Below are 14,231 nucleotides of genomic sequence, written 5' to 3' on the forward strand. Positions count from 1 at the left end.
GAGACGAACGAGTCGGAGGACCCGTTCTCGGACGAAGTTGGGGGCGAAATAGTGCCCCCTGCGTTTACTGGCCCACAGAGGTACGGAGCGCAGCAGAGGATCCACGGAGCTCCTCTCCATCGAGGGCGTTAGACAATGCTCGAAGAATCTTCGAGGCGTACAAAATGGCTGCCTCAAGATGAGCGTCTATGTCCTGCGTGAGGTCCTTAAGACCCTGATAAACAGGGCCGTTGGGGGTGGCGATCCTGGATATTGGAAATCTAGGTTTGCCGCCGAGGAAAGGGACAACGGGACCCTAAGGGCCCAAGTCCAGAGCCTGACTAAGAGGTTCAAGAAGCGGAAGGCGGAACTGGCGGACGTGAGAGCAGGAGAGAAAGGGCTCTCGCTAATAGAGCGACGCCAGCAGACGCTTACGAGGGGGGGCTCTCCTCTCCCTCCGGACATCAACATGGAGGAAGGCATCTTGCAGGGTCCCAAGGAAGTTGAGGAGAGGGCAACCTCTCCCACTCCTGTACCGGCCCCCATCGCTACGACCCTTCTGGGTATACATGAGGCCCTGCAGGGCCTCAATAAGCGGATGGAGGCGTTGGAAGTAGAGCTGGTGGTGGCACGTAATGCTCCACCCGCCTCCCGTGCCCGTGCTGTTAGCAGGGGAACAATGGGGGCGAAGAAAAAGAAGGGGACCAAGAAGATCACCTCCAACAGGACTGCCCCTCCTACTAAGGCAGAGAGGGTCTCCGGAGGGGATAAGAGAGGAGTGGGAGTGATCCCCCTCCCGCCTCCACCCTGGTGATAATTAGCGGGGACCACCACCGGCCACATCGAGCCAGAAGTAAATGGGAAGCCTGCGAGCTCAGGCCCGCACAATCCCCTCCAGTGCCCACTTGGGCCACAGTAGTGCGCAGCGGCCGCGGCCGCCGTAATCGAACTGGCACTTCTCAGCCCGCTCCGACTCTTCCCTCTCAGAGGAAGGGGGAGGAGAAGAAACAGGATCGTGTTAACGCGATAAAGAGGGCGAAGAAGAGGATGCCACGCTCGGCAGAAATCCTCGTTTCCACGAAAGAGCCAGCCACTTTCACGGAGACTATGAGGAGGGTGAGAGCCGACATCTCTCTACCGGAGCTGGAGATCGACCGAATAAGGTCGAAAACCAGTTTCAGTGGGAGCTTCCTCCTGGAGATTCCAGGCAAGAGGGAGGAAGCGGAGACAAAGGCGTCGCACCTTGCCTCCACGATGCGCATTGCTCTCGGTTAGACCGAGGAAGTAAAAATAACGCGGCCATCCCGTTGACTTGACCTCCGGTTGTCTGGGATCGGATTGAGAGTTTGGAGAATTTGGACGACATTCAACAGGCCGTAGCAAAGGCTGGGGGTCGTTCCCCCAGTGAGATTAAGTTAGGTCCCTGGCGTGACGCAATGCGCGGAGAGAGGACCGTCTGGGCCCAATGCCCAGATAGAGCCGCAATCAAAGCCGCGGAGGCAGGGGGGGTCATAGCGGGTTGGTCCACCCTCAAGGTGGAATTGCTTAAAAGCAGTCCGGCCTGCTGCTACCGATGCCACGCCCGTGGTCATACGCAGCAGCACTGCCCGTCCACTGTGGTCCGGTCAGTCTGCTGTTTCAACTGCGGAGGAGAAGGGCACAAATTGGCGCAGTGCAAGGCTCCGGCCCAATTTGTGCAACGAAGAAGGTGAAGGCGGACCACAGGGCGGGAACGGAGGCTTGTCCTCCAGTCCCCCCCCCCCTCCCGTCGGAAACCGCCAAGACGATTGGAGGAGGAAGGCAGAAGAGTCGCCGTTGGAAGTAGAGGGGAGCCCAATGAAGGGCCCGCCCCCTCTGCTAAAAAGACGCCCCCCCCCCAGTAGAGGCAGAGTCATTACCGCCGTGGTCTGCCTCGGTTAGGGACAGCGCGGTGGAGGACGGAGCTCCTCCAGCTCAAATGGAGACCGAGCCTCTGGGCTCGACTCCTGGGTGGAAGAAAGGGAGAGACGAAGGAAAGGAGGGGGATGATTCCTCTTCCGCAGCCCCCCGCCCAGCCAAGGTTAAAGCCTTGGCAAAACGGAAGGTTTCAGAGAGGCCCCCCACGGAGTGATGGCCTATGCAGATTATTGCTCCGTGGAGAGAGTCAGAAGGAGGCGGCAATGCGGAGATTGGGCCCCTTTCGGCACCTGCCCCGCTCCATCCCTCCCCTAGAGGTAATGACTAGAGGATGAGGGGAGGTAAACACACCTCCCACTCTCTTATTGGGGGAGAAGAGGGCGTAGCCCTTAACGGGGCCGGCTAGGGAGGGGGGGGGGGGTCTGGAAGTAATGCTACTGACGGTTCTCAGGCGCCCTTCTTAATAACCTGCGCCCCACTTAATAACCTGCGTAGATCACGTAATGGGGGTGAGGTTTTAGTGGGTAGGCACCATCCCAGCAAGCTCAGCTGGGTGGTGAATCCCACACTCCCTTTCCGCAGTGTGGTTAGGGCCGGACGGGCTAGCCGGACGGTCAGGATCACACATTGCACGCGGAGGGGGGTCAAAGCGAAGATTTTCTCACCCCTATTGGGGCACTGGTTATGCTGGTGCCCCAAACAACAAAAAAAAAGCTCTTGTTATTGTTCTTTTTTGCAGGTTTTCTTCTGGTTGTTGGTTGAGGATTTCCAACTGTCCCTCTCCCGAGATAGAGATATAAATAGCGTGATCTTCCATTTTTCGAGCTGTTTCATATGTTTTTATGAAAAATTATGAACATATTTTACGACATTAAAAATTTATAACATTAAATGTTTCATGTCCGGTTCTACCAACGTAGATTAACTTTAATCTACGTTGATGGAACCGGGCATTAGATATTTATTTTGTAGTATAATTAATTGTTTATAATTACTACATGGTCCAGTAATGCGTCGATAATCCAGTGTAATCCAATTATTTTGCGGCTGAATGTTTTTCATTATTGCCTTTGTCACATTAATATCTTTTGAAGGCCATAAAAATTTCTGAGTATTAAAATTAACCCACTGCTGCGGTATTGTCGAACATCAATCGTCGTAAAATATAATGTAATACATGATATGAAATAAACATTTTTGTGAAAATAATTATTATGTTTAAAATGTTTTTTATTATACTTTATTTCATTAAATATTTCTTCCTTATAATCAATGCTTACAATTATATATGTAAAAGAGGCATTATGTAATTATCGCTATTATAAAAAATTTCTAAACCTTTATTGTCTATTTCTGTTGCAGATACTATTTGGAGATTTGGTGTTTCTCTATTTGTTATATATATTTTTATATCTTGAGAATTGCAAGGATACATAGGTATCGATTGAAGATCTAGATATTTTTTTCCCAAGATAATTGGATTTTCATCTTTTAAACCAAGATATTTTATAGAAAAAATGGATCCATCTTTTAAATAGCAACAATTATTTGGAGATTTAGTTGTTAGTGTAAAATTTTAAAATTTTATTTTTTTATACAATTTGCACGATAATTGATTGTTTGTATTTTGACATTGTAAAAGGAGGCTTCTCCCATCTGGCTTTATAAATAACGGCTCATCAGTATTGGAACTGTTATAATTATTTGTACATTTTATTACGCGTTCATGGATTCTATTATTTAGTTGCGATAGCGGTTTTTCTGATTTGCGCAACATTTTTTTTATATTTTTCATGTAGTTTTTTAAAGAAAAATGCACTAAATGTATTAAGGGAACCATATATCTTAACATCATGACAGACATGAATTAGATTGTGAACATTGTAGACTATATTATCCTTAACATATAATGATTTAAATATTTTAACAAAATATATTAATAATTCATGTGCATATGTATTATTACGCAAGCAATCTGTTGTATTACATAGAATACGTATGGCAACATGTAGAGCACAGAAATGTTTAAAGTAATCTTCTTTTAAGTATTTGCGTAAAATTATGGGTCCCAAATATAAAAGAAATATTCTAAATTCCATTTCCAACTACTTACCAACGATCTAATACATTTAAACTTTGTGGATAATGGCTAAATTCGATCGGTATAAATTTACGTAATGTTATTAAATCGTTAGATAATGTCTCTACAGGATGTCCCATTTTAAATTACGCACCTGAATATCTCGTCAGGGGAGCCACCAATCCGAAAATAACCCTTACAAAAGTTGTTGGGTTCGGAGGGGGACATCCGATAATGACATTGGTTTAACCTAGGGTGTACATGCCAAGGTCATATAGAGATCAACTTTTTTTTTAAATGAAACACCCTATTTTTGATTCCAAAATCTAATAGCTGGTGTCAAGGGCTTTTCAAAACACTATAATGAAGTTATTTTTCATTAAATTCATGAAATTCGAAGAAGCAAGAAATCGGAGCTTCAGTTTTAAACTTGTTGTTACACTTTTCTTTTTTACTTTTCAATACCGAAAACTTTAATTTATTTTATTAACTTATCCAGACAGCACACATTGTGTTAAAGATATCTGAAAGACCTTAACCAGTTGAGTGGTAATGTATCATATATGTACAAAAAAAAAAGTGCCAAACGTGGTAATGTATCATATATGTACATTTCTAAATAACTCCACTAATTTTCAATAGATTTGCATAAAACTTGATATCCTAAGGTTTTTTGGGCTGCTGAACTCGAATCTGTTATCAAAATTGCAAAATTCAAAATGGCGGATCCAATATGGCGACTGTTAATTGTTAAAACGACTAAAATATTAGAGTTAGGTAAAATATGTATAAGACTTTATTTGTAAAGCTTTTTATGAGCTTCATTTTTTGTTTGACAACTTTTCCCGTACAATGAATATTTTCTGAAATAATTAACAAAAACAGTTTTATTTTTTAACCTTTGGGGGGGCTGGGGGGCGGAGAGGGCATTTGCGCAAAAAATTCATTTGGGAATATTATTTATTAGATAAAATAAGTATTTAGGCTGAATATAAGCCAAATCGAAGGTGATAGCTTTTCGGAAGTCCACCCCCCTTTTTTGATCCACCTCCACTTTTGACTGGAAAGTCGTAGTAAACATTTTCAAAAATCATTGTTCTTGTCTTGAAACGCCCTTTCAAATGATCCCCACTCGACCCATAGTGCCATTTAACATTTTACATCCCTATTCTGCCTCCCCCCCCCCCGCCTCCAGGGAAAGGAGAATCCACACCCATTCCGAAAAGTTGCTTTTCCAAAAACTTTGAACCCATGTTTCACCGTTTTTTGATATTTTAACTTTTGGCTCTTACCACTTTTGGCACAAATCTTTCGGAAAAGTCTACCACTCAACTGGTTAAAGACGTCTAGAAATCAAATGAGTCATTCACATACTTTAAAATATGCGTACTGTTTGAATTACTCTTATTTGAAATGATAAAACAGTGAGTTTATTTACTAAAATCTAAAAAGTTTATATAAATTTTAAAGAAATTTTAATGAAATTTTAATGAGAATAAATTTTAATGAAATTTTTATTCAATAACTATTTTGCACTGATAGAGAAATCACACTGTTAACAAAATTTTCGTCCTCTCTGTAGCTCTCGTCACTAAATAATGAAGAAACACAGCGCGTTTGACTGTCACTGTTGCTTGATTACATCAACAAATGTCGCTTAACAACATTAAGGCTGATCTACAATATGCTTCTTGCGTATTGTTTCTTGCTTTTTATCTTTTTGCTTTTTATGTGTTTATTTTATGGAATCAAGAAGTATCGTCGTTTACAATTTATTATCCTTTCTGAATTTTCGAAGAAAAATATTACTTCACATAGAGGCAAAAAGACAGAAAATAAAAATCAATAAGCACATTGTAGATTCAACTTAATAGTTATCACAATATTGTAAAGTAAAACTCAGCATGTCTTCGCAAAAGCACAATCAAATGTAAATTAACGTTTGTTTTAAATACCGCACTTTTCTACAGCTCCCGAAAATCTGACATCTGTCTCCTTGTTTACATTCTCTTAGCAACAACTTGTTTATTTACAATATCCTAGTAACTGTTAAACATTCACTATTTCTTAGCAACTATCCTCTTTTATTAATTCCGCACATATATGTAATACTCCTATATCGCTAGCAGAGTGTCGATCCTTAGCCCAAACATTACGGTGCAGACGTATAATAGCCTCTCTCTCGCGCACGGTCCAGCTGCTTTGTGCGCATGCGGTTACATTTTTTAAAACAGCATTATTTTACAGGCGATATTTTCACATAATTTATATTCGTGATCTGTGCGATGGTGCGAATTTGTTTTTTGTGTCAGAAAAAGGCAGCAAAGGATGGAAGTTTATCTTTGAAATAAATACACAAAATTAATATTATTTAATCACGACTAATTGTGTAAAGATATTCATAAAAATGTAACATTATATATACGTAACCGATTAAAAGAAATTGTGGACATGAGCGCAATCTTTATTTTATCCTACATTTCACAAATTCAAAAAACCCAAGTAAAATGTATTTCTTATAATTTCACATTAAATTTGATCCAATCTAATATGTACGTCTTTTATGTATTTACTTATGTACCATCATTTCTCTTTTCTGAAAAAGATTACTGATGAAATGATTTATTTCATGAAGATTTGAAGAAATATTTACGAGATATTTTATGTTGAAATACGTCAGATTAAAGCATAAAATATTTTGTATTCCATTTTTGTCTATTTTACTCGTACAACTTTTTACGCTGAATATTCCGAGGAATCGATGTAAATTAAATCTTAGGATCGTTCCATTTAAAACAGTAATAATGACTTGCTTGAACTATCAAAAACGCTTCTACATAAAAAGATTACATTTTCCAATTCCATATCTTATTCTCGAGATATTTTAGAACGTCAATTAAAATGAAAAACCCTGCATCTATAATTTCAATCTTTCTCTTCAAATATTATTATTCGTTAATTAACATTTATCCGTCAGAGGTACGTTGCGAATAAACATTCGGGCGCGACCGGGTAATGTTTTCTCTGTTTCGCGTTCTTTCCGTTTTATTTTCTAATGCTTTGTCTCTCGCTCACACTCACTCAATAGACGCGCCTGCGCATAATGAGGCTTGACCGTCCATGCCCATATTTGGAATTCGTGCATCTCTCTTTTATGGGGCTCGTCCCTCTCATTGTGAAGATACGAGACTAGCAATATAGGAGTATTACATATATGATTCCGCAAATCAATATATCGATCGCGGTTCTATCAGCTGTCAAACGCGATATCGGGCGACAAAAATCAAAACGGCGAGGACGCAACAATATCTATGGCTTGGTACAAGAAGTGCCAATATCAAATTTCTACTTAAATGAACCAAGACTAGAAATGTGTTTGAAAACTCTTGTATATTGTGTACAAGAAATGGTAATGTCAAAATCTAAATAAAAATGAGGGTAACAGCTTCCACTTATACTTATATCAAGTTATTTAATCATAAACTAAAAAAATTTTTAACTAGACATATCTCAAGTTGATAAATATTGACATTGACACTTCTTTCACCAAGCCACAGATATATATTAAGAATCAAATACTTATCGGGTTTTTAGCATTTTCGTAGTACAAATTTTTTCAAATCGTGACGACAGATTATGCTCGATTTCGTTTCTGCTCGTTCGCTGCGTTTTTGCTGCCACACTGCTAGCATATTCATAATATTTAGTTCACTGGGTTCAAGCATACTGCAATAAAATTATAGGTTACAGAATTATTATAGAGTAAATATAAATTATAATTTGTATTTATCCTTATTTATAATTTTGTATTTACCCTTATTTATAATTTTATATATTTTATATATTAAAATAATAGTTAATTAAAAAGACAATAATTACCTTGGATTAAGAATGTTATTTTTGACCCGGTTGAGTGAAGTGGTTATTCTAATCTATAAACATCAAACACAGCATAAGAGACATACATAGGTTAAAAAATTATTAAGGGGGTATTCTAGTGTGGCAGGTAAAAAAAAACATTTTTTTTTGCATATTCTTATAGTTTGGGGTCTTGAAAATGTGTCCATAACATATTAAGGTAAAATTCGTAAAATTGACCGATAAAGATTTAAAGAGCGCAGCTAAAGAGAACACGTACAGTATTCTTAACTTCTTTTCGATTTTTTCTGCCATCGGTGCGCTTGTTATTTGTGAAAAGTGTACAAAAACATAACATTTAGTGAAGCAAGTTCCCGTGGATTGGGATTCACTTGGTATAGCCGACTAAAAGTAAGTTACTGAAATTATTCATTATCCACATCGTAACTGCATGCAAAACTTTAAACGCGTTTTTCTCGAAACGACATTTTTCAAATCGGGCGTGTATTTTTCTCAAAAACTACTGAACCGATCGACTTGCAGTTTTGCACACATATAGTGTACATATTAGGCTATCGTTCCAGCCTCCGTCATTTTGATCTCTTTAAAATTACTATTTTTCCGGGCCGCAAAATGTGAAAAAAATTAAAAAAAAAAAAAAAAAATTTTTTTAGTAAAAATCAGAGTACTTTTTTTCAAGCGCCGCCATTTTGTCAATTTTTATTCAAATTATTTATTCGAGGGACGAACGATAATCACATTCGTAAGGAATAAAATAAAAAAAAATTTGTTTATTTCAGATGACGAGGACGGCGGCAATGGTCACACCCGATAAAAAAGGTTTTTTGCGACATGATCTGTGCGTCCACCTCTATATCTTATAAAATTTTTAATAAAAGGCTTTGAAAAAATTTGAGATGTTACTAGAAATATGAATAAATGTGAATACAAAACTTCAGCTCTGTAGGTTTAACCATTTTTATAAAATTAATTTCCAAAAATCGTTTTGAAAACATGTGTTCACACTAGAATATCCCCTTAATAAAGAATATAAACTATAGTTTCAAATTATCTTATATTACCTTATTATTATTATCTGACAGTCCATCGCCTCATTAATTTGGATTGCTTGAAGCCCTTCGTTTTACAATATTTTATTCAAGCACTCTACAATTAATGCCCTGTCTAGATCGGAGGATAATTTTACTTGTGGCTCATTTTTTTATCAATTAAAAAAAATTATTTGAGTAAACTATCCATTTCACAAGTAGGATCCTTTATTGGTCCAAATTAGGCATAACTGAATGAAATTGTAGGTTATGCATCTCTCCCAGAATTGCCATAGCAGACGACTTTATAAGTCCGTTTAGTGATGTCTTACAAAAGATCCGTCAGACGTCTGTACATCGTCTTTAGTTAATGTCTCAAAGACGTAATGAAAAGGACGTCTACAGAACGTCGTTAAGACATGCGTGTTGTGTGGGGAATATGACCATGCCGATTGGCGACAAGATATTGCCTAACACAATTATAATTGAATAAAGTAAAATTATATAAGTTGGATTGCAAAATAAATAAATAATCTTAAAATATAATAAATATTACAATTACAGCATTAATTTTTATATTTTAATAATAAAAATACATGTCACAATTCACTTAAATGCTAAAAAATTTTTTTTTTTAAAGTAATATTTAAACCAGCAATATGCAAAATATTAGCCAGACGTCTTACCCATGCCTACCCTAAGTTACGCTTGTTAATGCTCGGTAGATTACGCACACGCAAATGTTTAAACGTGTTTTTCTCGCTTATTCTTAAGAGTTGCGTCGTATCACGGATTAGTGAGAAGTGCTACTACACATACAGGGTGTTCGATAATTGCTGAATCACCTCTCGGTTGTAGGTAGAGCGGTTTAAACCGAATAGAAAAGTCCTCTATTATTTTGCGATTTTCGCAATAATTAATGAGGAATTAATTAAAAAATATCGATCAATTCGCGCGAGTTTAAGAGCGCGGCAAAAAAAGACTCGTAGTGATACAGCCCATTGTTATTTGGTTACTAGGCGCGCGATAAATCGTTGGGAGGAGCGCTCTATAAATGACAACGGCACATACGAGCGGTGTGTAACGCTAGATCCTTGTGTCTTAGCGACCACGCAACAACGGGCTGTCTTTTCTCGCCGCGCGCTTAGATTCGCGCAAATTGGCCGATCTTCTTTAATTAATTTCTCATTAATTATTGTGAAAATCGCAAAACGATAGAGAACTTTTCTACTCGGTTTAACCCGCTTTACCTGCACCCGAGATGTAATTCAGCAATTATCGGACACCCTGTATATAAAATTGGGTAAAATCGGAATCCCAGATGTCTAGTGTCAGACCAAATTTTTTTTAATTTTTAGAAAGAGAGGTAGACGCAGATTTGGCTAAACGTTTCTTTGTCGTGGAATGTTTATGTTTATAGATCGACCTACCGCGACGCGGTACGAAGGATTTGACGCAACATTTACATTGCGAAGATAAAGCATACTCGAATTAATAGAAGAATTTCTTGATGGAGAATTCACTCGCAAAGGACGCGAATTTTATAAAGTTTATAAGGCGACGGCCGCCTTTAACCTCGATGTCGTCGGTATCGACATTCTTCTTGTTATTATGCGCTAGTAGATTATCTGAAATGCGAGAATGGAAAACTTGTCCACTTATCTCGTCTTTCAGGTTCGGATTGGGGCCAGATCCGAACATGTCCACGTAGGAAAGAAGGATGGGAGGAGGAAGAAGAGGTACCTAAAAGATGCGTAGAAATAGCCGAAAAAAGAAAAAAAATGGCCACGAGGCTACAGTCCCAAAATAAAAGCGTGAACATGGCACTCTCTTCAAAGCACAGTGAACACGAAATAAAGCAAAAGTAAAAAAAAAAGCCCAAAGTATCAGCGAAAATGCGTGCAGAAAGCAAGTAATTTAATAGATTATATCATACCGAAGAATACACCACGTGGAGTGATACTACGCGCGATCTGTCTCGTGGCTACGGTCAGACTCCCCGTGTCTAACTAATGACTCCATCGCAACGTGGTTCGTTTTTAACGAACAACCTAATCTAATACAATTTCTAATCATTAAATGGTATATCTAATACCTTAAATGGTATAAATACGCATATCATTATTCGTCCGATAAGATAAGTGAAGTGATAAGATTAAGATATGATAACTAATGACCTTGAAAAAACGCGCTCGTGTACGGTCACAATGCCCCGGACGTAACTGGATATGCCTGTTTATCCGTACTCCTCATCGGAACCCTTCACATACCTCTTCTTCCTTCTTGCCATGTAACGTCATCAAATCCCCCCACTCCCCTGCGCTTTTTTCGGAGTCCCATGAGTTTAATACGGCCTTTATTCTCTATTTAGCGATTGTCCAATTACAAAATTTAAAAAACAAACCATATAAAATTTTATATCGCAAGTTAGTAAGAAGTTTAATATTTGCAGTTATAGTTTTACATCCAGATATTATGTTCATAAGTTGCTTTCCATTTACACTGAAATTCAGTTAATTCTCACTTGTGACGTCATAACTCAGTTGAATGCACGTTCCTTTTTATTTTGCTAAGTGAGATTCAACTGGGTTTTTACATGCAATCTGCACAAGTTTGAGAGCGTGTGCTTTACTGGAGTCTTATAAACTCACATTAAAAGTGAGGTTAAGAACCTGTTGTGTCCTGTTGGAACCTGTGTGTGTTGTTGCGATAACCTTGTCCACACCTTATTATCAAAGTAAGTAAGCATGAAATGATTGTAAATAATTATTGATAAATAATCTTATATATTGTTTTAGTAATGTATCTTTTGCTACGAATAACAGATGGATGGATCACTAATAACAACGGTGATTTTTATGTGGAAGACACCGGTAAGTATTAGTAAAAAAAAAAATTATGTAAAATATTAATTCTATTAATACATTTTAGAGCAAAAATGCAGAATATGGGTTCCAAATAATTTAATAGGATTTAATCAAAACAATGAACCATATTTTAAAAATCAAGAAAATAACAACACTAAAAAACCTATAAAAATTATTGACATTAGCCATGAATTTAAAGAAAAAAATGTGAGCGAAGTTGACAATTTGGATGAAAATTCAATCCAGTTTGAAGGAACAAATAGTGTGAATACAGATGAAAATTTAGTCCAGTTCGAAGAAACAAGTGTGAATGAAAATTTACACTCCACAAAGACAAAAGAAAAAAAAAATACCTGGTCTGTAGATGAAACTCGTGCCTTAATAGGAGCTATAGAAGCACGTTATGATGATATGTATCATGTACATAAAAGAAAAACTTTTTGGTCGATTATTAGTGAAGAACTTGGTAGTCAAAATATTGAAGTAAATAAAATTACCTTACACAATTAATAATAATTAAAAAAGCAATTACTTTATTATTTTTGTGTTTTCAAATGATTACTTTATGACTGTCTGATATAATTTGTTATATTAAATATAATAATCCTAAAATATTTTCTTTAATTTTTAGTTTTCCGAATTGGCATGCAAAAAAAATGGCTTAATTTAGTACGTACATATAAAAATACAAAAGATGTGAAATGTAGAACAGGAAGAGGTCCTGTGAAATTCACTTTTTATGATAGATTGGATGAGTTACTGGGCGATTCACCATCGAATGCAAGTCCACATTCATTAGATGTTGATGAATTACAATCGCAAAACAATGAAGTCGAACTTCAAACATCAACACCAACACTGAATTCAGACAGTAGCTTAGAAATACCTTCTTGTTCCATTGATTCATCTTGTATAAAAAAAAGAAAAAATCCATTAATGGAATTAGTAAAAATTAAAAAAAAATTTTTTTTGAAGATAAAATTGAGAAAATGAAAGAAAAAGAAATTAGTAGAAAATTTTATGTCAAAGAAAGCCTGAAATACAAAAAAGAAAAGCTAGATTTATATAAAGAAAAACTGGAAATAGAAAAGAAAAAAGTAAATGTATTAGGAAACTTACAAAATATTTTGAAAGAAAAAAATACTTAGTATTTGTTAACGATCGAGCTTCGCGCTGCGTGCGTTATGTCGTTTTTATAATTTCTTTTTCGTCATATATTTCTATAATTTGTCTTTATAATTCGTTATCGTATACGTTGTAACAAATTCACATTAACAGGCAGAATATGACCATGTTTAGCGTTCGCCGCGGAAAAACATGCCTCGGTAAACAATCTCGAGTGAGCCGCTGCTATTGTTTTTATTTTACTTCTAACAGCGAAGGCCACGAGAGAAACGTTGAAAAGACGAAAATTTCAAAATCATCAGAGATAGCGTTCCCCTCTCTAGCGCTTGAGTTTAGATCTGCACGAATCATCATCGATCATCTGGCCCTCTCTCCGATGTGAAAAAGGCGGTCGCAAGCCGATCAACCGGACAGGCGTCTCACTCGGTCATTCTTGCAAAACCAGAAGCTTTCTTCAATTCCGAGTGAGAAGACGCTTCAAGTCGCTGAGTGCTAGTAATTAGTTTTCTCATTTTTCGTCTTAAGCATACGAAAGCTTAGCTTCGGGCTTCGAAATCAGCTGTTTCTCGAATCTTTTCTTTTTGCGATATTTAGACGCTTGTCGCGTGAACGTAATCGACGGGCTTAATCGCCAGCGAACTTTTGTTAATTTCGTTTGATTAATTGTTGACAATAAAGTGCATTATTCTGCAAGTATCATCGCTCTACAAACATTTATCGCGCTCATACGATTTGATCCGTTTCCCCGCGTCTGCGGATCCTCACTTTTCGCTCACTTCATTCCATTTCGCTCTCTTTCTCTCGCTCGGTTGCCGGTTCGTGCGACCGCTAGCGTTCTCTCTCCTTCTCGTTCCTTTCGCTGCTCGCTCAGTTCTTTCCTTGCCGCTAATCTTACCCTTCGCTCTCTCTGAGCGCACCCGGCACCTCTCTGTTCCGATCGGAGTCTCATTTCGATCGCGAACAGTATTATAAGTTTAATTGAAGTTAAAATAGTCAGTATTATAAGTTTAATTGAAGTTGGCCAGTTAAGTTCTCACAAGTTTTGATTTTAATTCGTACTAAAATTAGTAATCACAAACAATATTTTATTCCAGTAATAATATATGTAGTGTTGTTACATTTGACATTTAAAGAATTATCTTAAACATAAAATAAAATAAAATTAAAGAAATTTTAAGTTAGGAATTTTAGATTGTCAATGTCAACAACATTAAAACTATATTCAGAAGTTTAGTTTTTATTAATTTATTTTTGTATAAAATGTCTGAAAAGAAAGACTAAGAGATTTATGTTTGTTTCTTGTTCACTAATAAAATGTTACTTTTATTTTAAAATACAATGTTTTATTTACTGTTTATTTTTATAAAATATACATAT

General features: G+C 37.3%; 1 protein-coding gene and 1 long non-coding RNA gene across 2 annotated transcripts; one reads left to right on the plus strand and one right to left on the minus strand.

Annotated features, from left to right (window-relative positions):
• Window positions 1-6,273: 6,273 nt before the first annotated feature.
• On the minus strand, window positions 6,274-7,889 carry LOC137000811 (uncharacterized). The gene is made up of 2 exons (XR_010890987.1): window positions 7,835-7,889; window positions 6,274-7,681 (listed from the first exon to the last, which is right to left on the minus strand). It is a non-coding gene; the product is annotated as an uncharacterized lncRNA (long non-coding RNA).
• A 3,557-nt stretch (window positions 7,890-11,446) lies between these two features.
• On the plus strand, window positions 11,447-14,004 carry LOC137000809 (uncharacterized). Its single transcript, XM_067358282.1, has 4 exons — window positions 11,447-11,599; window positions 11,661-11,735; window positions 11,794-12,212; window positions 12,361-14,004. The coding sequence occupies exons 2-4, from the start codon at window positions 11,663-11,665 to the stop codon at window positions 12,397-12,399; spliced, it is 531 nt and encodes a 176-aa protein (XP_067214383.1). The 5' UTR covers window positions 11,447-11,599; window positions 11,661-11,662; the 3' UTR covers window positions 12,400-14,004.
• Window positions 14,005-14,231: the final 227 nt, after the last annotated feature.

Source organism: Linepithema humile, chromosome 6 (assembly GCF_040581485.1).
Source record: "Linepithema humile isolate Giens D197 chromosome 6, Lhum_UNIL_v1.0, whole genome shotgun sequence".
Classification (NCBI taxonomy): domain Eukaryota; kingdom Metazoa; phylum Arthropoda; class Insecta; order Hymenoptera; family Formicidae; genus Linepithema; species Linepithema humile.